This window comes from Podarcis melisellensis (assembly GCF_964234715.1).
Source record: "Podarcis melisellensis genome assembly, chromosome: 6".
In the NCBI taxonomy this organism is placed as follows: domain Eukaryota; kingdom Metazoa; phylum Chordata; class Lepidosauria; order Squamata; family Lacertidae; genus Podarcis; species Podarcis melisellensis.
Genome location: NC_138538.1, coordinates 40,643,788 through 40,670,186, shown reverse-complemented (window position 1 = coordinate 40,670,186; position 26,399 = coordinate 40,643,788). Strand labels below are relative to the sequence as shown.

The following is a 26,399-nucleotide window of genomic DNA, read 5'->3' as shown; positions in this document are numbered from 1 at the left end:
CCTCCCCTACACTTGCCCTGAGCTACAGAATGCACTAGATAAGTATTTCGACTTTGAAGTCAAGGGATGGAGAGAGAAGAACATAGTATCCATTCTATTTAGTTTTAGAACAGGGGTTGGCAATGTTTATCTTGCTGGATCGGTCCCGCAAAGATCCCTTCGTGGGCTGGATCATGTGCACAGATGCGATTTCCAGTGCTGCGCAAGCGAGTCCCTGCGCTGCGGTGGTTTAGCGCAGTGCGCGAGCGGGCAGCTCAGTTCGGGGGCAGCTCGTGGGCCGTTCAAACAACCTCCACTGGCTGCTTCTGGCCCATGGACCTTAGGTTGCTGACCCCTGTTTTAGAAGGACTCCTTAATGCTAATCACAACAATTCAAGAAAAATTTTCGGTGAAGACAAGGGTAACTATTTACGCATGTCTGCCCCTTCTTCAGCGTATCTGGCTGTGTATGGGTTGGCCCTATGCTACCAAGAATCCTCCCACAATCTCTGGAGCAGGTTTTGCATAATAGAGCCCCCCCCCCCCACTCCTAGATGGAGGACAGAGGAGCATAAACCATCAGCACTTATTTCACAGGTACGTATGACTGTCATTTCAGATTCAAAGCCCAGGAGGAAGCTGGGTTCAACACACGGCCCAAGGTGCCACTGTAAACACTGTGCTTTATTACCATGTCTGTCTACACCCTCAGATACTTTGCAGAAATCTAAGCAAGTTTATACAATCACAGGTCCGGCACCTGGGCTGTAGGAAAAGCAAATGAGTATGGGCAAAACCAGCAGTCAGGGGAAGAGTTAAAGCTTCACTGCTGCAAACTGCACCCTCCGCCCCTCAATCATCCACAGCAGCAGTCAGACTTCAAACAAGAACCACTGGGTTGAGGCAGAACATGTGGTATCCGCCCTCAGAAGTCTTTAGGAATGCAGACAAACTCTGTTCTAGTTCTAGGACTCCTCTAGTTTTTATGTAGAATTTACTCAACTAAACGTAGGTGCAAAATATTCATTAAAATGCTTCATGCCAACGCTCCCTTTCTCATTAAGTTTATACAGGGCAGGGCAAGTACATACACACTGGATCTCGTCAGTACCTGTAATAAAGTGTGATTCAGTGTAACCTCCAGCTCTGCAATCTGGTGTGCAAGATCTTCATTATCGCAGTGGATTTCCAAGTCCTCTTCTGGTATCGTTTCCCATCTGCCTTGATGAGCTGCCAAGTTGTGAACCAATTCATACTGTCCTGGAAGAGCCAAACTAATCCGTGTTTGTCTTCCATGTGTGAAGCGAATTCGACGCCTCTTACAGTTCTCCTCACTGCTAACTTTGGAGGTCGGTAGCAGTCTCTCACCCAAAAGCATGTTGACTAACTGACATTTGGCATTGCAGTTCTGACCAAAGATTAAAAGGCATGGGTGACAGCTTACTGTCAGCTGGAGATACTCCTCTTCACGCCGGGGAAAGGCAATAGAGCTCAGCTGCCCTAAAAAAGGCAAAAAAGAAGTTATTAGCAATTATATTCTGAGGTGACCTATGGAGCTTCAAAAGGATTCTATAGCTCTATGTCAGTACAGAATGAGACATTCCAAACTCTGACTTGAAAAATATTTTTGCACAGGAGTGGGCAGCTAAGACTGAGGGTATCACAAAGAGAAATGAATATGGAGCAATGGTCACTCATTCCAGGAACCAAGTTTACCTTCTTCCCGCATTCCCAGCCCAGATGACATTTTAGGCAGCAGGGACAGAAGAAGCAATGCAGTTTGTCACCAAGAATCAGAAGCCTTTAATTTGCAACATGGCAGGAAGAAGTTCAGCAAGTATCCATTCCACATACATCCCATATCAATGCAGTACTACGAAATGAAGTTATCAACCCAAGGTTTAAATGAAAAATGATGGCTATTGTGCAAGGTCAGGAAGAGATGGTCAATGGCCTGGTATGTCTAAACTTACTAAAGAAAGATGGAAAGATGAAAGGAGGAACATATAATTTGGGGGAAATGATTTCCTTGATTATTAGAAATACAATGTTCAAGATAATGTATATTTGCATTTTTTCTTTCATATATTGTTGAATATGCAATATTACTGCATGGGGTGAGGATGTATTTTGTGTTCTTTGCATAAACACTAGGGTAAATTGTAGGTGGCTCTGTAGTCTAAAGCACTGAGCCTAGGGCTTGCCAATTGGAAGCTCGGCGGTTTGAATCCCCACGACAGGGTGACCTCCCGTTACTCGGTCCCAGCTCCTGCCAACCTAGCAGTTCGAAAGCACAGCAGGAAGGCTCCCTCAGCCAATAAAGCGAGATGAGCGCCATAACACCAGAGTCATTCGCGACCGGACTTGACTGTCAGGGATCCTTTACGTTTTTTTTACCCATAATAACCCAAGTGGTCTACCTTATAATAATCAGAAAACTGTAGAATAAGATATCACTGAAAACCTGCCTAGACCTTATCTCCATTTGTGACACACAAGTAGGTGTCTATGAATTCCAGTGTTTACTTGTCCAACACGAACAGCTCACCTTTGTATATCACTGCCTCATTGTACTATGTATACTCCTCAAAGATGCCAAACAGAATTTTAAAAATCCAGTGGTCTCTTATTTCCATCTTAAAGGGTATTTATGACTGGAGCCTTACACCTTTAAGCACAGCTCCTTTTAGAAAGCTTGAAGTTCTCATATTTTACTACTATTATTTGTTGACCACTTAACTCAGGTGTGGGAAACCTTGGGCTTTCTGAATATTGCTTAACTATAACTCTCATAATCCTCAGCCACTGGGCATGTTTGCTAGGGCTGATGGGAATAGTAGTTGAGCAGCACCTAGTGGCATCAAAGGTTCCCCATGCCTGATTTGACTAATAAATAGTGTCCAATGTGCTTTTTTCCTTCTTTCTCCCTCCTAATCCCTTTTTCTTAGCCCTTTAAGACTAAGTTTAAGGGCAAGGTCAGTCTTACCATTAGAACTGATAAAGCTGCTCTGGAAGTATTTTTAGCTGAAGAATGGGATAAAAGTGTTTTCAATATTTAAATTTAAGGAGCAATCCTATGCTCCCTGGGAGTGGCTGAGCAGCCATAGTAGCCTGCAGAACTCTATCTCTGGAGTTCCCTGATGCAGCAAAAGAAAGCTCCACTGCAGTTGCTGAACTACCAACAGTCCATGGGTCTTCGGGATCCTAAGGCCCATTATTACTCCAGTATGCCCCCCCCAACAGGTCCCAAAACTATACCAGCCCTGGAGATAGCATGGTTAATTCCCTCTCATTTCAGTGACGACAGGTGAGTGGGCAGGTAGGTATGGGGAGAAAAGCTAAGAGGAAAAACAGGAAAAGCTGCCATCCCCATCTCCCGTCCTCGTTTCAAGTAGCCAGCAGGGCATAGAAGTGGCAGTAACTCTGTCACAGGTTCAGTAAAGGTGTCCATATTAAAAGCAACTTTATGTTCAGTGCCTTTAAAAGGGCGTTTCACTCATGCTGCACTACATTCTTGACCTAAGCATAATATTTTCCAAAAGGTATTTGGTACAAAAATTATGAAGAACAGAAGAAGAGAACAGCTTGTGTGTTTTATTCCACCCAGCCAACATAGAGCGATTCTGTTCCAAGTCAACTGCCAAACTGCTTCACAGTAGTGTCTTGTATGCACGGCAAGAGAAGTACAGTAGAAAAAATTGTTTAGCGGCAGAAAGAGCCCTGCTGAAAATCATTTAAGACAACAGAGCCCCCAGTCACACCCTCAGCAAGGCAAGATCATTTTCTGCAAAACCTGAAAAATCAACATTGAAAATGAAGATGAAGTAAGGTACATATAGCTTTAGACCCTGTGAATATTCAGCTGGTATGTGAACTTTTTCTTCTAGACAGGTCATAGCTTCATTTACCTTTTCCCCAGTCTAGGATGGGTACACTAGTCAATTGATCAGACAAATATTGCCAGTTGATTGCTTATTCACCTGTTGAAGGATACCGCAAGTGCTCGATCAAGTTCAGAATTCCACTGTGTAGGTAGAAGCTTACTTCTTTAAAAAATTGGATATTTTTTTTTACTATACCATTCGCTAACAGTGAGAGACATACAAAACAAGAAATTTGATGATGGAGGTGAAAAACCGGTTGAAGGTGACGCAAATGAAATGAACAATTGGCCTGCTGCCTACTTAACATTGACTTCTGGATGTACAAGTTATTTGGTTTATTTTTTATTTTTTCTCTCCCTCTCTCTCTTTTTAAAAGTGTATTAACTGTAGGCTGACCCTAAATTTCCAGGAATAAAGCCAAACTACTATTCAGTGACTTGTTTATATTTATAAAAAAACCTTACCTGCAACAATTTTTAAGTAGTACTTCCACTCATTAATCATTATTGTAAAACAATTTGGTTTTGCACTCAACATGCATATCCAACTACTGACTACTGGAATATTTTTATAATAAAAATATAAAATTCTGGACCATTATTTGACCAATGTTTGCTCAAGTCAAATGCCCAGCTCAACCCTAGTCAGAATTCTATCTTCAGGGTCACAGAATAGGTTCAAGGATATTGGCTGAAAATGCCTGGGCAAACAGAAGCTGCATTGCAGCAAGAAACCTTCTATGCTGCAACATGTAATCCAGTCTGACTACACAGCAAGTACATTTTTGTTGACTGCATGTATAGTCCTGATGCTGCCAATGAATAAGTCTCTAGACAGATGGTTGACTGCCACTAATTAATATCCTTCATGAATATTTTAACTGCCTGTTAAGTATCCATTTCCAGAGGGGCAGCCATGTTAGTCTGTTGCCAGGGGCAGGGGGGAAGGGTCCGGTGCTGCTGCTGTGAGTGACATTACATATTTGTATCTTGCTTTCTCACTCAAGAGCTCAAGATTATGTGTATTATCCTCCCTGCTCTCCCACTTTTATCTTTGCAATAGTATCCACCCTATTCCTATAACTGTAATTTATTTTAAAACAGATTTTAATAGTAAATGCATGTGCAAAAACATCAGTTCTTGACAATACATTGTGGGGTGGGGGAGGCAATCCACATACAATGTTCTGGGCCCAGGAAATCCTGTGGGCGTCTCTGCTAAAGATCTACAGCACAGACAGAGAATAGTGATTAAAACTTATATTAATATTTTCATATCCATTGCTAACGTACTAACAGGCTGAATAACTCCAAAGTTACTCAACTGAAGAACTAGCCTCAATTCAGCAGTTAAGAAAATGACTTTTTGTTGTGCCCAGCTGTCAACAAACAAGAATTCTTACACTAAAAGGATTAGTTGAAAAAGCCATTTTGCATCAGTTGAGAAAACATGTGATCAGCACTTCAAAAGTGCGCAAAGGGTCTGCTCTTCCCAAGAAGAAACTAGGTAACTGATCTCAAAATAACTATATGAGCAGCACAGAGGAATAGTTTACATCACGTTACAACAAGTAGAGCACGTTCACATAAGATAGAGCACTTTGGAAATAAGATCTGATAAGGAAAAAGCCGCCACTGAAGGGCGTTAAATCTAATGTTAAAATCTAATGTAGTGATAATGGATCCATGAAGTGGGATCATGGGTCCTGAATGTGAGCCAGCTCCACCTGGAAACTTGGAGAAGAGACTTGCACTCTCTGGGTGCGAGCCAGGCATCGGGTATCCTGCTACCTTGATGGAAGCTATCTTGCCACATCTTGGTGATTATCAAAAGGCTGAATGTGTTGTGTGGGTCTGAGGGGGCTCTTTGCATGTCTGATCATATACAAATGCTTCCTGAGACAAACAGCAATTGCTGTCAAGACCAAGAGGTCATTTAGGTAGAGGTCGATCGCTATGCCTTTCAGCCCCGTGGCCCCTGCTGAGGGGATTGCAGGAGAAACATCAGTGTGGCTGCAGTTTCTCATACCACCGTGCAGTCATACCACCACTGAGCAAATGGGGATGGGGGAGAGTTGTCTCTGTATTTGGTACTTCACCCCATTTTACAGTACAGTCAACTGAGTCTAAGGTACTACACTGCTCTCCACTGTGTCATGCAGTGCCAATCAGGACTTGTGCATCACTTCTGCCTCAAGCACAAGGTGCACAACTGACCCTGCCTCACTATGGCCACAGTGAGTCAGAGAAAATGCCAGTGTTAGAAGCACAGATATATAAGCTAGGTGCCAAATGGCTCCTTAAACCTATGTTTCAGTCACCAAAACAGAATGTCAGTTGCCATTTTGGGGCAAGGTAGCTCCAAAGTCTTGCTTTTCAAATGATGGACTGACTATGATTGATTTTCAGTTAAACATCTGGCTAATTCATATGAAAACTTTGAACTAGGTTAACAACTCTGAATATTTAAAGAAAAGTCACTTTATCCAGAAACAGTCCACATATATATTAGCTTATTTCTACCTCTTTTTCTTAATGGTGACACGTACCACCCCTACCCCCAAAGGAGTGCAACATAGAGATCTAAGATTAAACATGCTCTCTCAAGGAAGGCAGAGTCAAGACTGGTGTAAGGTTGCTTCCTCTTTCAGGATGGCCAACAATAGTAACTGCTTCTTGTTTTGAGACAAGGGTGGTGTGTTTTTACTCTACTGCTGAAAAAAACCAGAGTGCAAATTTTTTCATCGTTACAATTGCTTGTCAAATGTGACCATGTAAAGTGTCTCTAGTTCAACAGTGCAACTTCACAAGTCCCTTTAATGATTCACCAATATATCCATCAAGAATCAACTTGGCCAGTACTAAGACACTTGCACAAGTATAACCAAATATGCAGAGAATGGGGTGGTGCCTTAATGGTTCACACATCTAGCAATGGATTGTTAGATAACACGGATAGCAAGGTTCAAGTCCTGTCCCTCATTATGCAAAGACTATAGGAAAAAGCTGTTGAAATCAGAGGAAGGTTACACAAACTTGAGAAGAGATGACAGCAAAGAGTTTAGAACAAAAAACTGAAACACCTTTCAAGAAAGCTAGAGGGAGCTTTTTGTGGGCGGGGTAACTCTTACATGATAATTGAAAGGGGTAAAAGAAAATCACAACAAATCCCAGAGGAAAATGTGTGGGTTCTCAATTAGGTTTGCACATTACATGGGCAATGTTTCACAGTTCAGCTTCCAGGAATCATAGGGTTAAGGCTCAGTTCCTGAGAATAAGTTTATTCAGGGAAAAGAAAACCTTCACTAGTGTGATATTCAAACTTAAGCATTATTGAAATATGTTACTATTAGTATATTGCAACTTCACATACTATTTCTACTCACAACACTTACGTAAGTTTCCACTTGAATAAGAACTTTCGGCACAACCTTGTTTTCTTCACCATAGAATTTCACTGCACCAAGGGTGTGGATCATTAAACTTTTCCAAAATTAGAAGTCAAATGGGGGAAATGGGGTGTATATAGAGCCAAAAGCTGTAGGCTAGCCCTGCAAGCGTTCAACAGGCCACTGCAGACAGCAGATATGGTGGTTATGGGATTTTGTTTGTTTGTTGCCAACACTGACCTTAAGAGAGGATGGCTTACAAACAGCCCTGACCTTTTGGGATAAGGTGGCTTACAAACAAAATGCATAAAGCCACAGAAAGGACAGCATTTTGAGAACAGGCTCTGTACCATTTGGGACTTTGTTAATCAAAACACAGCAGAGCATGTGCATGCTAATTCAGTGTTTCCCAACCGGTGTTCCGCGGCACACTAGTGTGCCGCGAGACGTTGCCTGGTGTGCCGTGGGAGGGAGGCGGGCGAGTCGGGCGGCGGGAGCGCAAGGCTTGCGGGCAGCAGCTGGCAGCACGGAGCACCCTTCGGAGGACGCCCCGTGCTCCGCGCTGGTGTCGGCAAGCCTTGCACACCCGGGGGATCTCCCCCCGAGAGCGCAAGGCTTGCGGGCGGAAGCCGGCAGCACGGAGCACAGGGCGCCCTTTGGAGGACGCCCCGTGCTCCGCGCTGGTGTTGGCCAGCCTTGCGCACCCGGGGGATCTCCCCCCGAGAGCGCAAGGCTTGCGGGCGGCAGCTGGCAGCGCGGAGCACGGGGCGCCCTTTGGAGGACGCCCCGTGCTCCGCGCTGGTGTTGGCCAGCCTTGCGCACCCGGGGGATCTCCCCCCGAGAGCGCAAGGCTTGCGGGCGGCAGCTGGCAGCGCGGAGCACGGGGCGCCCTTCGGAGGATGCCCCGTGCTCCGCGCTGGTGTCGGCAAGCCTTGCGCACCCGGGGGATCTCCCCCCGAGAGCGCAAGGCTTGCGGGCGGAAGCCGGCAGCACGGAGCACAGGGCGCCCTTTGGAGGACGCCCCGTGCTCCGCGCTGGTGTTGGCCAGCCTTGCGCACCCGGGGGATCTCCCCCCGAGAGCGCAAGGCTTGCGGGCGGCAGCTGGCAGCGCGGAGCACGGGGCGCCCTTCGGAGGATGCCCCGTGCTCCGCGCTGGTGTCGGCAAGCCTTGCGCACCCGGGGGATCTCCCCCCGAGAGCGCAAGGCTTGCGGGCGGAAGCCGGCAGCACGGAGCACAGGGCGCCCTTGGGAGGACGCCCCGTGCTGGCAAGCCTTGCGCACCCGGGGGCGCGTGGGGCGCCCTGAAACAGAGGGTTCCCCATACTGCGGACTGTAGCCTGCCGCCCGACGCGCGGGGCGCCCTGAAGCAGAGCGCCCCTCGCGCCAGGCAGACATGGGCCAGCCCCACAAGCTCGGGGGACAGCGGGGAGGTGCAGCACCGCCATCCCACTGTTCCCCAACCTGGTCTTGGGGGGGGGGGAATAAAGGAAAAAAAATTTCCTTTATTTCCCCCCCCCCAAAAAAGTAGGTGCGTCCTATTTCATAATAAAGTAATTATAAAATACTTTCTTTGTGTTTATTTGATGCCTATTAAAGAGAGTTACTTTATATATAGTCAATATAGGCACACAGTTAATTTTTTAAACATTTTCTAATGGTGGTGTGCCTCGAGATTTTTTTCATGAAACAAGTGTGCCTTTGCCCAAAAAAGGTTGGGAAACACTGTGCTAATTCACAATCCAGGATATTGTCATAGCATACTCCCTATACCACTATCAGACTGAACACCACAGTCTTTGCACCACTAACTCCATCCACATGTCATATGAAAGAAAAGAATTTCAGCACACACTGAACATATATAGATATTCTACTAGCAGAGATGTTCAAGCAAGAGAAGAATTCTATTTGATCATTGTTACCAGTTTTGAGTGGATTCTAATATACTGAACTGGTTTTGAGCTTCAAGAGCTCCCAATTACTATTATTGGTTTGGGGCTTAATTTTCTAATTTTGAATCCTTGCCCAGAGGTTTCCTTTGTCCCAAAACATCTCTGTTTTAGAAACTTCACTTAATTTTACTACTTTACTCCTTTATAAACCCAGCAACTAGATTTCTTGCATTGCATTGCCTGAATGTATCTTGATTTAATGTTAAATTTATAAGACAATAAAGCAAGTAATTGCTTTTTAGCTGATTATTTAGATTTAGCCAACTGATAAGATTTTACTCTATTTACATTTGTAGAACCTCACTGAAGGAGGCCTTAGTGCATTTTGAGAAAACGTAAGAAAACAAAATTTACAGTCTAACCAAAGATTATGTTTCTTTTAGAAATCAGTGCCATCTGAGTATGACATTTCCTTATAATAATACATTGAGACGAGTTATAAAAATAACTAAACATGAGATCTGTACTGTTTGTTTGTTATTAGTGTTTATTTTGTTGAAAACCCAGTGAAAGCTCCATAGAGACCAGCCTGGATTGGTGAAGATCCAGCTAAGCCTTCTTGTACTTTCCTCCTAAAGCAAGAACCAACAGTTGTAATAAGTGAAAGCAAATTATGTAAAAATATTTTTTATCTATGCATCCTACATGGCAGCAGTTTCTATAAGTATCCCAAATCAAGTCATTGTTCATCTGCTCCACCATTTACTCTGGGGCTATGTTTAAAGATTAATCACACTGATAATTAAACATTGCAAACCTGGTCCTTTTCATGTTATGAATCACCCAAATGCTGCGCCTGGTTTTCCAAATCAAATACCTTAAGAACAGCTCCCTGATAAGATTTACCGGTACCATGTAAATAATGTGTGAAACTATCATTTGCCTATCTTATAACATGAACACATGACTTAGTTTCCAATCACGTGCATAATTTTTATGCAGTTATATATATGCTTTCTCACCAGAGTCAAGCAAGAAGAAATGTATTCTATGAAGCCATCCTCTGTAACTTGGTTCAGACAATCCACTAAAGAAACAACCTTTGGGCTTATGTGTTCCCCCACTCCCCAAAAAATCCCACAGCAATTATCTTCCAAGGTCTCTGGTTACAACAGAATCAGATAAGTACTGTTTGTCCATATCCTATATAAATCACCATCTCAAAACACAACATGGCAAGGAGGGAGTGTCTTAAGCCCATGCCTTGTTCCTGTTTTGTTCAGAAAGCGCTGAAGTTTATGAGGCAGGAATTTTTCTTGTGCTTTATTTTTCTACAGAATATTGTCCGTTTCATGCATTCATTAGAACACTGAACGTATGCTAACTGCAATACTGCAGTTTTTGCCAATTGGAGGCAGGCAAATGTTTTCTACATCTTTAAAAAGGCAGGTGGGAGGAAGAGGACCCATGCAACTACCAAGCTATCAATACCAGGAAAGGTATCAGAACAAATAGTAATTAAACAGCCACTCTTTGAGTAGTACTTAGAAAAGCATACTGTGGTTACTAAGAGCCAGCATAGGTTTCTGAAAAAGAAGTCATGCCACACAAATCTTATTTCTTTTTTTTTTTTATAGAGTTACAAGCTTGGTGTATCAGAGGAACACTGTGGATGGAGCATATCTTGCTTTCATTAAGGCTTTTGACAAAGTCCCCCATGACAGTCGTGTGGAGAAGCTGGTAAACTGTGGGCTAGATGATGTTACTGTTGGGTGAATTTGTAGCTGATTGACTGACCGAACCCAAAGAGTGCTCACCAATGGTTTCTCATCATCCTGGAGAAAAGTGACAAGTCGGATGCCACAGGGTTCTGTCCTGGGTTCAGTGTTATTCAACATCTTTATAAATGACTTGGATGAAGGAACAGATAGGATGCTAAGCAAACATGCAGACGACAACAGACTAGGAGGGGTAGCTAATACCTCAGAATCCTGGAATCAGGATTCTATATTACCTTGAAGTTCAGTAGGGACAATACTTAGGCAGGAAGAATTAGCTGCACAAAAATAAGATGGGGAACACCTGGTTTGCCAGTAGTACATGTGAAAAGGATCTAGGGGTCTTAGTAGACCACAAGCTTAATGTGAGGCAGCAGTGTGAGGCAGCAGCAGCAGCAGCAAAAAAAAGGGGGGGTGCTATTATAGACTGCATCAACAGAAGTATAGTGTCCAGATCAAGGGAACTAATAGTGTCACTCCTCTGTCTTTGTCAGACCAGTACTGTGTCCAGTTCTGGTGTGCAGAGGACAGCAACCAAGGAGATAAAATGTCTGGAAACCAAGACTTATGGGTAACAGTTGAGGGAGCTGGATATGTTTAGCCTGGAGAAGAAAAGGCTGAGGGGTGATATACCAGCCATCTTCAGCTATCCAGAGGACTGTCATATGGAAGTTGGAGCAAACTTGTTTTCTGCTGCTCCAGAGAGTAAGACCTGAACCAATTTCAATTCAATTTCAAGTTACAAGAAAGGAGATTCTGGCTAAACATCTGAAAGAACCTCATGACAGTAAGAGCTGTTAGACAGTGGATCAGAGGAAGGTTTTTAAACAGATGTTGGATGGCCATCTGTCATGGATGCTTCAGTTGTGGTTCCTACATTGCATGGGGCTGGCCTAGATGTGTGAACTTGCATATACTGTATCTGAGAGTTTGATTACAGTTGCTCCAAAAATAAAAAAGTGTTTCAATAACAGAAACAATTGCCATCATGTATCACAGTGCAGTTCTGATTCATGCTATTCTGCTGCATAATTGCCGGTGCCCAGAAACCATAGCATGGTAGAAATCTGGAAGTATAAAACAGCCCTAATGCTTCTTAACAACTGCAAAACCAGAAGGAACCAAGGCATAAGTAGACACCTACATTTCCATTACTATGTATCTTTGTATTATTTATCTTTGTAAATAAAACATTTCAGGTATTATATCAGTATCAGTCAAAATTTGCCAACTATAATATATCCAAAGACATACACAAAAGAAACAAGTTTTTTTTAAGGGTTGCCATACATCCGGACATATCCAGAATACTGTAGCTGCAACCACTGTCTGGGCGGGAAAATCCAGACGTATGGCAGTCAACGTCAGTGTCGTCTTTGCTGATTTTCCTCAGAAAAAGCTCAAAAATGTCTAATTTCTTTGCAACCCTATTTAATTGGCACATCAACAGCTGGTTTACTCACAAGTGTAAATAGGACTGCAACTTAAAGCTTCTGCCAACTCTTTCTGATCTAATATTTTAAAAAAGCACTTTGTACAAAACTTCCCAATGAAAGAGTAGGGAAATGTACCTAGAAAGTTAAAGCTGTAGGGCAGAATCAGAAAGCGGAAAACATCTGATTGTTTTGACAAACACATTTAAAAACGTCTCTATAAGAAGAATCACATTTCAACTAGGTGCAGATTTATTACAAGTTCAGGGCCAACAGCCTGTGTAGCAAGCCACTTGTTTCCTGAAGAGGCAGGTCATGCATTTCAATCACACATCCATTCGGATCCTCATTCCAATTTTTGTCTTATTTTATTCATTCTCAGAACCAGTTTTGATTCCGTTGCTCATTTACAAACCTCTAGTGTCCATCCAGATCATTCCGTCCAATCACATCTATGCCATTTCTAGTTCACTGCTACTTCATTCAGCATATTTCAATGCAGTCCAACCTCAGAACATTTCTTTCCTTCGATCTCAAGGAGCATTTCTTCTTATTCACCAACAGAGACCAGAATCACAGTATTTCAGAGTACAGTGAAGAAGTTGGGGCAACAAGCTACACCAGCATGCATACTGAGAAATTAAAATACTAATAATAAACATCAAGCTATTGCTTAGATGTACAGGAGGCTGCTGACCACAATGACTCATGCTCCAATAAACCTGCCTCAGAAGCAACTTCTCTCTGCTATCCATCCTGGGGTTTGTTTGGTGGTGGTGGGGGACTATATTAGTTTATAGCTTACCATACATAAAATTCTTACATTTTGGGAGAGTATAGGCAGAGCCTAACACAAGAGAGCACTTAAAGCAGTCACTGATGATAATCTTCAATCCAAAAGGCATATATGGGGGTGGCAACAGTGCCATACCAAATTCGTATTCAAAGCCAGGATGCCAAACACTTAAAGGGCAGCCAATGTCATTTGTTTGTGCATAGCAGAATTCTTCTTGGGTTCTGGGCAGCTTCAAACAGCAGCCACCTGTCAACCACTAGTTCCTTCAACCTTCAAGGATTCCTATAATTACTAATTACTCCTGAATAATCACATTTTTTCTCAGCTACCTCCCTCTTCATCTTGGCTACCTAAAGGCCTCTCAATTGCCTTTTCCCACTCCCTCTGGAAAAGCCAGGATCCCCTCCACATACCTTGCAGTCACCCACAGACATGGATGCCAGATACAGAACCATGAGCATAGCATGTGGTCACAGATTATAGGACTTGCAGTCCAGCAACATCTGGGCAGCCATAGTTCTCCAGCTCTGCCCCAGCAGGCCTCTCCCTGCTGTCAATCTTCTGTTAATCCACACCATACATTTTAAGCAGTCTTATACCACTTTAACTGCCCCCCATTAAGTGATCCTGAGAACAGTGGTTTGTTAAGGGTTCTTTGAGGAAATGGTAGTTCTGTGAGGGGCAAATTACAATTTCCAGTATTCTTTTTTGGGGGGTAGGAGCTGAGCCATGATAGCTAAAGTGGTATAAATGTGCTTTAGCTGTATGGAGCGGATGTGGCCTTACCTGGGGGGATAGGGAGAGCAACAACAGTACAGTCCTAACCATGTGTACACCAAAGCAAGTCCTACGGAATTTAACGGAGCTGTTCTCCCAACCCTGCAGCTCTAACACCTTGGCGAACTCAGCCAGAGTTACTTGGGAGTGCAGATGCACAAGACCAGACTGCAAGGGCTGCCCAAGAGGGGGGAATTCCACCCACTGAGTGCCATCCCCACACCGCTTCAGTGATGGAAGAAGCCACACCGGTTGGAGTTTCCCTTGATGCATTTTTTTAAAAAAGGTAGAGGAATATCCCTCTACCTTATGTTGGCAGAGACCCAACATAAAATGCGGAAGCTCCTCCTCCCTCCCCACCCGTTTCCCCCGATACGCCCCCCCCCACTCCTCTCCCGAGCTCCTTACCGGCCTGCAGCGAGGGACCCTCACCAACAGGGGCACAGATATCGGGGGAGGGCTGCTCCTGCTGAGGCCGCAGCTCCTCCCCGGCCGGCCCAGGGGTAGCGGCGGCGGCGGCAGCAGAGGCAGCGCCGGGGCCCTGGGAGTACTTGATGTCGCGGAAGAACTTCTTCGTCTCGCGCAGGTTGTGCTGCAGCCGCGCCAGGTGCCGGTTGTAATGGCCGAAGGCGCGGCACAGCTCGCGGCTCAGCCCTCCGCCGCCGCCGGAGCCCCGGGTCGAGGGGCCTCCCGTACCCCCCGACATCTCGCCCGCGGCGGCGTCCGCCTCAGAGCTCTCCCCCCACCACGGCGGCGACTCGGGGGATGCCAGGCTGTTCTGGCGCCGCCTGGGCCACGGGCTCGGCCTCCTCCTCTGCCAGCAGCGTCGCACCGAGCCGCACTGCGCACGGAACGGAACCTTTATCCGGGCGCTCTGGCGGGGAGGTGGCGGCGGCGGCCGGGGGCGGACCCCATTCCGCGCGCTGGCTCGCCTTGCACTGTGGGGGATGTAGTCGCCGCTTCCCTCTTGTTGCAGAGTAGCGGAACTGCACCCTCTTGGAGGGCGGGTGAGGGCCTTTCCGAAAGGCACTCTGGGATTTGTAGTCTTCCGGGAGACTCCCTGCTTCAGTTTGCAAGTCAAAGGACCAGTGCCGTATTTACGTATAAACTAAACAAGCTACAAGTATAGCTTAGGGCCCCACTCTCCAGGTGCGGGGAGAATAAAAGGGGGGGGGGGGAATCTGGATGTACATTTCCAAAATATAAGATAAATAACAAATAAAATAAAACCTGCATACAGCAACAGTGTCAAATGGCTTTAGATACCTATTAGGTCCATAAATTACCATATATTCAACACAAAAAAGGGACAATTCGTTGACAAAGGACAGCTGGACATATAAAGGGCCCCATTACCTTCAGTAGCTTAGGGCCCCATCAAACCTGAATCCACCCCGGATGGTGGGCTTGCAGGGTTGGCAAGGCTTCCAATTAAATGCAAATGGCATATATGAGGGGGGGTTGGACACTGAATAGGAATGTTGAAAAAGTAACTTTTGAAGCCACACTTTTGAAGCTTTAGGGTGGTTTTAGAAACACTTCGCTTGTCACAGTAAATGCTAAAAAAACAAACAAACCTACAATCTAAGACCAGGGGTCAGCAAACCTTTTCAGCAGGGGACCGGTCCACTGTCTCTCAGACCTTTGGGTGGGGCGGACTATATTTTTGGGGAAAAGAATGAACAAATTCCTATGCCCCACAAATAACCCAGAGATGCATTTTAAATAAAAGGACACATTCCACTCATGTAAAAGCACACAGATTCCTGGACCATCTGCGGGCAGGATTTAGAAGGCAATTGGGCCAGATCCGGCCCCTGGGCCTTAGTTTGCCTACCCATGATCAAAGGAATTTGCCTCCATGAGGAGAACAAACCTTTCTGTGCAGAGCAAAGCTAACCATAATTGCTTGAAAGTATATCCTACTGAATTCAAAGGAGTTTACGCCCAGGTATGCGATATTAGGATTGCAGCAGTAACCTCCTTCCCTTTAGAGTTGCTCCTAGAAAGAGAAACAAGACATCTTGTGACATCTTGAAGAATAACATATTTGTTGTGACATGAGCTTTTGTGGGCTCTTTCATCTTTTGCTGCAACAGACTTAATACGACTTGTCTTCTGAAGTTGTCATTGTAAGGATGAGCCCATTTATATTGAGACCCTACCTGCCCATGGATGGGGCGCGGGTGGCGCTGTGGGTTAAACCACAGAGCCTAGGACTTGCCAATGAGAAGGTCGGCGGTTCAAATCCCCGTGACGGGGTGAGCTCCTGTTGCTCAGTCCCAGCTCCTGCCCACCTAGCAGTTCGAAAGCACGTCAAAGTGCAAGTAGATAAATAGGTACCGCTCCAGCAGGAAGGTAAACAGCGTTTCCATGCACTGCTCTGGTTCGCCAGAAGTGGCTTAGTCATGCTAGCCACATGAACCAGAAGCTGTACGCCAGCTTCCTCGGCCAATAAAGCGAGATGAGCGCCGCAACCCCAGAGCTGGTCATGACTGGACCTAATGGTCAGGGGTCCCTTTACCTTTACCTTACCTGCCCATGGACTCTCTTGCCCGAGTGGTGCATGCTCTGGCTATCTCCCACTTGGACTACTGCAATGCGCTCGTATGTCACCTTTGAAGGTGACTCGGAAACTACAACTAATCCAGAATGTGGCAGCTAGGTTGGTGACCAGCCGCCAAAACCATATAATACCGGTCCTGAAAGACCTACATTGGCTCCCAGTACATTTCTAAACACAATTCAAAGTGTTGGTGCTGACCTTTAAAACCCTAAACAGCCCATACCTGAAGGAGCATCTCCACTCCCATTGTTCAGCCCGGACACTGAGATCCAGCACCAAGGGTCTTCTGGCGATTCCCACACTGAGAATTGAAGCTACAGTGAACCAGGCAGAGGGCCTTCTTGGTAATGGCTCCCACCCTGTGGAGTGCCCTCCCATCAGATGTCAAGGAGATGAGTAACTATATAACCTTTAGGAGACATCTGAAGACAGCTCTGTATAGGCAAGCTTTTTAAGGTTTAATGTTTTGCTATTTTGTTACACACCACCCCAATATCCAAGTGGTAAGAGACTCCAGGGTTTCTTCCAACACTTGGGGCTCATTCACACTTACCTTTGGCCCCATATTTCTAGACACAGGTCCACATTTTCCCAATGTCTGAGCACTTCCCACCCCCGCCACTGTAGCCAGGAAAACCAGCTCTTTAACACTAAATTGAAACTAAGTGCAATTCGGGTTTTCCATGGATAGCTGTTTGTTCTGATTCAGCAGTAAAGAGTGGGTTTTCGTGGGGAGGAAAGGGCAAAAAACAAACACAACAGTCAGACAGGGAGCTTTAAAGTACAGACCTGAGCCTAGAAAAGTAGAGCAAAGATAAGTGTGGACTGATTTCCTTGGAATGAAGGACAGCAGAGACTGGTGGTTTTATTTACACATATATGCAACTTGACCATGCGATGGAAGGGCTCACAACCTTAACAACATAAAAGATATTTTGAAGTTTTGAATCCAGCACAGCCAAAATACATCTGTCTGCATCTCCTGGCATTCAGCCTTTGAGCTCTTGCTCTTTTGCACACACCTACGTAGCAGCTAGGTGAGGGGTTGGGGAAGGCCTACCCAACTGTTCTGTGGCACAGAGCAACTTCTTTGGTTAGGTTAAATTGGGGTACTTAACTGGCCAGCCAACGCCATTACCTTGACAAAGGAACTGGCTTGGAAAGCTTCTCCTTATCCAGTCAATCCTCACAGATACAGGATCGTCAGTTCTGGAAGAGGACCCAGGGTTCCATCCAAACTGACCCCTGCCCAAACTCATAACAATACTAACCTTCATTTAATGTGGAGAGTTATTTTTCTGTTTGCCTGGGGATCTGTGTAATGTGGTGGGCTTGAATGTTCTATTCTATCTCCAAAGTTCTTACAGCAAAATACTTCTTACATTTTAAAGCTTATTATTAGGGATCAACCAGAGAAGAGTTTTCTGTAACAAACTGAGCCTCACCAAGTACAGGGAATTCTTACTTGTAGTCCTTAAATAGTTTCGTTGCTCTACTTGATAATTCATATTATTAATTATCTGAAACATTTTGGAAAGTTACTGAAAATAAGGTTACCAGACGTCCCCGTTTCCCAGAGACAGTCCCCAGATTTACAAATCAGTCCCCATACAAAATCCATTGAAGTTGAAAAGTGTCCCCGGATTCATTGAAAAAAATCTGGTAACCTTAACTTAAAAGCTATTATAAAAAGTTTACTATAGTAATGAATAGCTCTCAGAATGATTTCTTACTTCCTGCATTTAGACCTGGATAAAATCCAAAAAGCACTTCAAGTATGAGAAAAGGAAAATGCAAACATTCAGTTATCTCAAAATATAAAACTGAATGTCTGGAGAGTCCTGCGATGTAAATAGAAACTCTAGTTACAAGTAATAGATTCAAATCACAACATAATTCTCAACATTCATAGACTAATAAGGGAACCACCTCCTTTGTTTAATTAGAGCAATTTCTTTCAGCAGTCCTAGATGACAGATGCAGACAAATTCCATACAATTCTCCCCTTTATATTTGTGGGGAAAAATGCTACAGAGGATCCCATATTTTTCAACTCTTTTATTTTTGGAAGTCGACATGTATGTCACTTTATATGACATTGTTCTGATTTGCAAAACAACTTTGAAACAGAAATGTAGTACAGCAAACAGCTGTATTTCTTACCATGTTAACAAAAAACAAAAAGCAAATGTATTTTTATATGCATGTGACAGATTATCTGGTAAAATTAATCCTTTTTGGATTCTTGTTCTCTGGACAAATTGATTTATACTGGATGTAAAAATGAAAACCAGTTGTAACCCCCCCTTTTTTTACTGGTATGCCTTTATTAGTTAATTGTATTTCAGTTAATGGCCAAACAAATAAACTTTGATTGATTGATGAGACAGAGTTAACCTCCAAATGATTTAAGTTCTTTGATTCTCCCTTCAAAGGCTGAGGCTAGGAACATGATGCTTCTTGTAAATTGCTATTTAAAGAAAAATGAAGAAAAATCTACATATTAGTTAAACCAGATCCTTTCTCATCTTGCTGACCAAATGCATGCTAATTTGGAAGTTAGCTGGGTTCATATTTCAACAACTGTCTAGAAAAATGGAACAAACTGCAAGATGGAACTTGAAAAATCCTAACTGCCTTCACTATTAAAACATGATGCACATACAGCACCAAGAGGCTTCCCCACTCTCACATTTTTGATGAAAATCACAACACAATATAGGAGGGAAGGTAGATGCAAAGGAAAATATCACATAAGAAGAGCTTTGCTGGATTGGACCGAAGGCTTATCTGTATAATCCTGCATCCTGAGTGCAGAAGCATTCTTCCTACTTGTGATTCCCAGCGATGATTATTCAGATTTCTCCTGATTTGTAGGAGAAATATGGATGTCAAGGGAAGAACAGGCTTTGCATAGCAAGGATTGTGAGATGGTACAAAACAATAAGACACATTATTCATTACATTTATCTCACCTCTGATCCTAGTGCTCAAATTCAGATTATTATAAACTGAACCTCATATTTCCCTGTGTTTTTCTTTAAAAAAGCAGCAATAGTAAAACTAATCACAGTCACTGAGACAAGCTTTGTGAAAAAATGCAACATTATTAAACCGAGGGAGTCTATTCGGATCCCCGTGAATATGCATTCTGGATAATTTGGTTTATAAAAGCAATATTATCTGCCTAGACACATACCCATCTTCTGGGTAGAGGATGTGGCTCTTCACATTTCCCATACAATAAAAAATGACCTCCTTTATTCCTGCTCCTTTTTTAATGACCTTCAGTGCCCTTTGGCCATTATGATCTCACATGAGCTGAAAGGATGATTTGTGCAAAAATTACCCACACCATTAAATTGGATTTTTGTGTGACAGCTCAAGTTTTCTTATTTCCTGCAGGGAATTTAGGGGCAATGTCTTATTTCTCCCAGTCATAAGTCATAAGATTATCTCAACTCATTGGCTCAAATGCTGCAACCAATTCACACAAACAAAGCCCAACCCTATGTATGTTTACTCAGAAGTAAGGCACACTGATTTCAGGAGGATCACAGCTTTATGTACCATAATGTACTTCTTGTGCATGATGCCCAACTGAATCATTTGAATGTGTAGAGGCGTGTTCTCAAAAGTTCTTTTTTAAAAGAACAGAAGATGGACTATTCGTCTGTGGATGTGTTTTTTTTTACTTGTTGAAGAAATTGTAAGCAGGTTGTGCAGGGAGCTGGTTACTGGATGAATATACAACCCAGCACTGAGCATGTACATCACCAATTTATCTATATTGCTGTTTGGTGCAACACTGTACCCAATACATGAAAATTAACGGAAGAGTGATCTAGTCACAACTGTGAGCTATGATATTTAAAATCACTTTTTTGTTTCAAAGGCAATATACCTCTGAATAGTAGGAGTGGGTGTGTGGAAACCATGGATAAGAGCTGTTGCCTTTGTTCCTTGTGTGTGGGCTTCCCAGAAGGATCTGTTGGGAAAAGGATGCTGCACTAGGTCAGATCTGGCAGAAATATTATATTCTTATGATGTACTGAATCCTGCTTATTGAAATGATAGCTTCTTGGTATTCATGTTCACCAGGTCACTATGTGAGTCAGAAGCGGTAAGGCCTTAAGGGGGACCCACTATTACTTTTGTCCTTCTCTTCTGTTGGATTGTAGAGGTTCAAGCCCCCATTTCCTTTCTAAGCAAGAAGATGGAAACTGCCATCTCACCATTGCAGCACACTCAGCTTGCATAGCCAGGATTGGTCTGGGTCCCCGGCCCTTAATCTCCAAGTGCTATGTACAGAAAAGATCCAGCCATTGTCATCTCAGAGTTATTTCAGGGTTGTCGTCCTGAGACAACAACCACTGACTACACAGGCATGGAATTCATTGAGCCTTTCTTACGTCAATAGATGTCTTTATGGCAGCAGATGCCCTGCCACCCTGCACACACCAGAGATAAACCAGAGATTGCTTAGGTGTTTACTAAATCCTAGAGGAAAGTGAGATAAGCTATTGGACAATGATCTTGCCAGAGGTTGTGGACTTTCTTTCAGCTTGTTCTAGTTCTCTGATTCACTCTGTAAACATGTTTAGAACCACTAGGGGCTGATGTGAGTTCAGGGGTTAGCAGCCCAGAATATGGGACGCTGATGGCGCTGTGGTCTAAACAACTGAGCATCTTCAGCTTGCCGATCGGAAGGTCGGTGGTTCGAATCCCCGCAACAGGGTGAGCTCCCGTTGCTCAGTCCCATCTCCTGCCAACCTAGCAGTTCAAAAGCATGCCCCAAAGTGCAAGTAGATAAATAGGTACCACTCCAGCAGGAAGGTAATCTGTGTTTCTGTGCGCTGCTCTGGTTTCGGTGTTCCGTTACGCCAGAAGCAGCTTAGTCATGCTGGCCACATGACCCAGAAAAATTGTCTGCAGACAAACGCCGGCTCACTCGGCCTGTAAAGCGAGATGAGCACCGCAACCCCAGAGTCGTCTGCGACTGGACTTAACTGTCAGGGGTCCTTTACCTTTACAGTACCTTTAGCCCAGGATTACTGGATGTGTTGGTGACTGGTTGGAAACCCAGGATAACTGATCTTATGTTGCTTTTGCTACCTTCTTCATATGCTCTCACCTGTAGCTGTAGTTTCTTTCAGCCTTTCAGCCATTCCTCATGGCCAGCCCATCCCCTGCATCAGGCTTCTTGTGCCCCTGGGAATCCCTGTGGTAAGATGTTGAAAAATAAACAAAGAAAAAGACCTGCATATTAGTGCGTGCTCATTATGACAGAACGATCCATTTAAGCATTCATCCACCATGGTGATAGCTCTCAGAGGCAAAGGAAGTAGAACTGCTTCCAGCAGATGACAATAAGGCTGTGGGCACGATATACCTTTAAAGCACATTCTTTCTCTCAAAGCATGCTGGGCACTGTAATTTGTTAAGAGTGGCTGGGAATTGTAACTCTGTGGGAAGTAAACTACACTGTCCAGAATTTTTTGAGGGGAAGAATGTGTTTTGAATGTGCTTTGAATGTATAGTTTGTACACAGCCTTCAAGAAATATCAGTATTTTGTTTCCTTTGCGTTCCCATTTAAGTAGCTAGTGATACTTGGTATAAATACTCTCAGTAAGAGGCACTTATTGTGCAATGCTTTTTATCATATTGTTTGTGAAGCCTCTACATTATAATCTAAAAGCACATTTTTTTTCTCTGAGACCTAAAGAGCTGACAATGGATAGAATTTTGCCTCAGTCTGGAAAGCCATCATATGAAGGTACTGAATAAAACCATTTAAAACGCAACACAAGTTAAGAACACTTGGGCCCATTGATTTAAGATTTAAATCCAAAACACATTTAGTAGTAATTCCTATTGAACTCAGAGGGACTTATCTCCGAGTAAGTATGCTTAAGATTTCACTGTATACCGGTAAGTGCTTAACTCTCTGTTGAATTGAGAGCTCTTGTTTGGACCTCAGAGTGTTTCACCCAAGGGCATGCATGGTTTGGAGCTGTTTAGCTAAGACTCCTTAGGTACGTGTCCTCTTGAAAACAGACATGCTTGCAATCCCTAGACTCTCTTGGTGGCAGATGTGTCTCATTTGCCCATCTGTTCCTCCTATTAAATTTATGGCATGTAGGAAAGGAATCCAACTGGATATTGTTTGCATACCCACAGGGTTTCCCAAACTTGGGTCTCCAACTGTTGTTGGACTACAATTCCCATCATCCTTAGCTAGCCAGACCAATGGTCAGGGATGATGGGAATTGTAGCCCCAAAACAGCTGGAGACACAAGTTTAGGAAACCCTGCTACAGTATAGGGAACGAATTTGGCAGTTCCCAAATGATTACATAATATAAACTTAAGAAACACTATTTGTGTGACTTTTCTTTCTCCTTCCCTGAATCTTTATATGTATGGAGATTGAAAGAAAATCGGTATGCCGGAATAGAAGAGGGATCTAAATGGGTTTTACGTACTGGGACAGCTGCATGATCTGAGAGAGAATGTTCTGTTGAGTGATATTGCCCTCAGATGTATTTGGTCATAGGGCTGGGAGAGGGTAATATCACATTCTATAACACCCTACCTCTTCCCCATAGCTGATCATTTAGACTAATAACAACTAGTTGATCCTCAGTGGGGCACCTTAGATCAGTTTTATGGGATATGAAAATAGTTTATCACTGGCAAACATGGATGTAGGTGAGGTCAAGCACTCCAGAAAAACAAAACAAAACAAGAGGACAGGTATTATCGACACTTGCCTGTACAATTGCCCTAGATTTTTCCTGAATAACAAAATCAATGCTAAGGAGCTTCAAGCAGGAGCCTTTTGTATTAAATTTAATGAAGTGAATGTCCCCAAGGCCCTTTCATAGGAGGTTATCTCTGTCAACCTGGTAAAGTACCCTGCTGTCTCAATGCCTTAAATTTAAAAGTGAATTATGCAGCAGGCACATTAAGGCTTCAGCCTTCATGCAGACTAATGAATATGCTTATAAAGCTATATTAGAGCTATGCATGTAAAAATAACTCTTTACAGAAATAGTCAAGCCAATGAGACCACCTACTAGAACACATCTGTTCTGTGCTGACATAACTTGCACTACTCAGAAACAGGAAATGCTTTAAAATAAGATGAGAGGAGCTTATGTATCCATCACGGTTCATTTTCATCAGAGCTCTTTCCTTTGGATGAAACAGGTCATTCTGTGGTCTGTTGAAGCAGTTTTCTCAGTGAATCAATCAATTTATGTGAAAGCACTGAAACCTCATATTATGGCCACAGGATGATATGAAGCCCTTAATTAGTTTCCCCCCGATCAAATTGCTGCCAAAAGCACTTGGACTTCCACTTCAGGGGAAAAATAAGTAAGATAAGCTGAGAATTTCCCAGCTGATATGACTGACGCTCCTGCTGAAGTCCTGGCCGACTGCTGGAACATTTGGATGGCTCAGGCCATTGATATGATCGCTGCTAAACACCCTCTCCTGCTTCATGGAGCCCACTTGGCTCCCTGATATACTCCAGAGCTTAGACAAGAAAACAAGCTAGAAGATGGCTTAAATGTGAGTGAAGGAAAACTCTAGTCGAGTGCAACAAAATGCTGGTGAGGGCTCATCACTGGGCCTACGTAGTGGCTGTGAAGGCACCAAAGAATATATTCTCCATTGCATTGTCATTGTGCCAACTGAGTTGTAAAATGTTTTACTCTGTCTCTGCTGCTTTTATGTCATTTTTACTGATATATTTTTAATTATTTTATTTTAATATATTGCATTTTGCACACTGCCTAGGCAATTATATTGATGGGCAGCCAAATACAATCTAATAATAATAATGATAATAAAGATACATTTTTTAATTGCAAAATGTTTTGCTACCCCATCCAGACATTCCTCCCTTTATCTCTTTTGATTCTCTTCTGAAACAGCCTGCTTCTCCTTGGTGTGTGGTGGGACCAGCCCTGATTGAATCACTTTACAGTGATGGCCGTTCACAGACCAATTAAATTTGTTTCAATGGCTTTCACGGGACTAATATCAAAGCAGTCTGATTTAAATTATTTATGCACTAGGTTTTTGTGTGTGGTTGGTTCTGTGGAGCCAATATGGCACAGTACCATTGAAAAATAAATAAAAATAAATACATGCACATATTTACAGAACTAGGATCCCATGGATTTAGCATTTAATGGTTTTCATGGTGAAGGTTTGGATCTTCTGAAAATATTAGCAGTCTATCTACCTGTATGGACTACAATAAGGGTGGAAGCCTCACATACGCAGATCAGAGGTAGCCAGACATTCTGATGCAGGGATGGCCAGAGTGACTGCACTGGGCAGAGCCATAGATGTATTGTATTTGATTAGCAAGTGCGGCAAGTCCATCCTGCTATTTTTCTTTTCAGTTACACTCCTATAATAAATGTTTATTTTTCCAAATCTTGGATAAGTAAGTTTACACTAACACATTTGACTTTGCAGTGGTCAAAATGCCACTATACCATATTTGGTCAAAATGGCTGTTTTCAGTGTAGCGTTAGTATTGAACTACTACAGTGGTGTGGTGACCTGAACAGCTAATTATGCAATCACATACCATGGTGGGTCACAACTCTGCAAGGAAATGGCATTTATTGCCAATGCCACATCATAAATGCCCTTCACCCCAGTTCTGCACAGTGGCTCATCACATAATCAAGGCTGTGGTTCTCAAGCCACCTACTCTAAACTTACTTCACTGAATTATATTGCATTTTTCTAGAATGTGTAGTTTAGCACAGCAGCCCATAGGGCTTAAACAAGATTAAAAAGATAGTGTGGGAGTACTAGACTTGGTCTTCTGTTCTGAACTCATTATCAGCCTCAAACGATAGTCTGAGGTTATTGATTATAGCATGCTACCGTTTTCTGCCTGGATCACAAAGCTTGTGAGCATTTTAAAAGGCAGACCTATAGTTATAGCAATTCACAAATTTAGGGTCAGCAAAGGTTATCATCATTCTTAGGAGCAGAACAAGACTGCCTGGTACCCAAGGATTTTGTTGCCGAAGCAGCAAATGCCTCTGTCATCACTGGATTCAGATGTGGCCTTTGATGTCCTACAAATGTATAACAATATGCAAATGGAGTATCATTGTGTTTCAAATTATATACACCAACAAACACCGATATATGTCAAATAACAAAGAGGTAAATGAAAGGGTAACATAATTCCAAGAGGATGTTACTTACAGAGAGAACACTGAGTCACATATTGTTGACAGTGGCCACCTGCTTTCTTATTTTAGGCCTCCTTTGCATATTACATTTTTCTTTTAGGATTGTATAGGCTGGATCAAAGACAAAGTGGGAGATTGTAGGAAGTACATCATAGAGAGGCTACAATACATCACAGACTGCCCAGCTTTTAAAGAAAGGAATATCCACCCTTGTCCACTAGTGGGAGGAAACCCATGTATGCTGCCTTGAGCTTCTTGTTGGTGGGGGTGAGCACAGGGTACAAATAAGATTTCCCTTTTTTTTCCTTTTGCAAAGGCCAAATATTGTGTGGTTTTGACAAAGTCTGGGGGACGAGTCTCTGTTCTGCACAGATTCTGGTACATCGCAGTCTGACAGAGAAAGAGAGAGATGTCGAAAGCGGCAGTCTCCAGACAAAATGAAAGAGTGCGAGTTAGAGGCCTGTGTAAGGCTGAAAAACAAGTTTAGCAAATAGGCTTCCATGCTTTCCTAAAGGAGGAAAAGACGAAGAAGAAAAGAAAGGGGGGAGAAAGAGAAAACACTTGGAATCTGTGTGTCCTTAGGAATCGAAAACATCGATGATGTCTGCGTATCAGAAAGGCACAAACACAACAACAACGGTAATAATGGCAATTGTAATAATAATAATAGTAG

The 26,399-nt window shown here is 43.4% G+C and overlaps 1 protein-coding gene and 1 long non-coding RNA gene across 2 annotated transcripts in view; both read right to left on the bottom strand.

Moving 5' to 3' along the window:
• DSTYK (dual serine/threonine and tyrosine protein kinase) overlaps positions 1 to 14,793 on the bottom strand; it is a 39,176-nt gene extending 24,383 nt beyond the window's left edge. Inside the window, exons 1-2 of the mRNA XM_081916320.1 lie at positions 14,336 to 14,793; positions 1,091 to 1,479 (exon numbers count right to left, since the gene is read on the bottom strand). Of these exons, the coding sequence (XP_081772446.1) occupies positions 1,091 to 1,479; positions 14,336 to 14,633 (687 nt within the window). The 5' untranslated portion in view covers positions 14,634 to 14,793. The remainder of the gene's footprint in view (positions 1 to 1,090; positions 1,480 to 14,335) is intronic.
• Positions 14,794 to 18,491: 3,698 nt separating this feature from the next.
• LOC309371774 lies at positions 18,492 to 26,004 on the bottom strand. Its single transcript, XR_014169284.1, has 3 exons — positions 25,935 to 26,004; positions 21,628 to 21,714; positions 18,492 to 18,963 (listed from the first exon to the last, which is right to left on the bottom strand). It is a non-coding gene; the product is annotated as an uncharacterized lncRNA (long non-coding RNA).
• Positions 26,005 to 26,399: the final 395 nt, after the last annotated feature.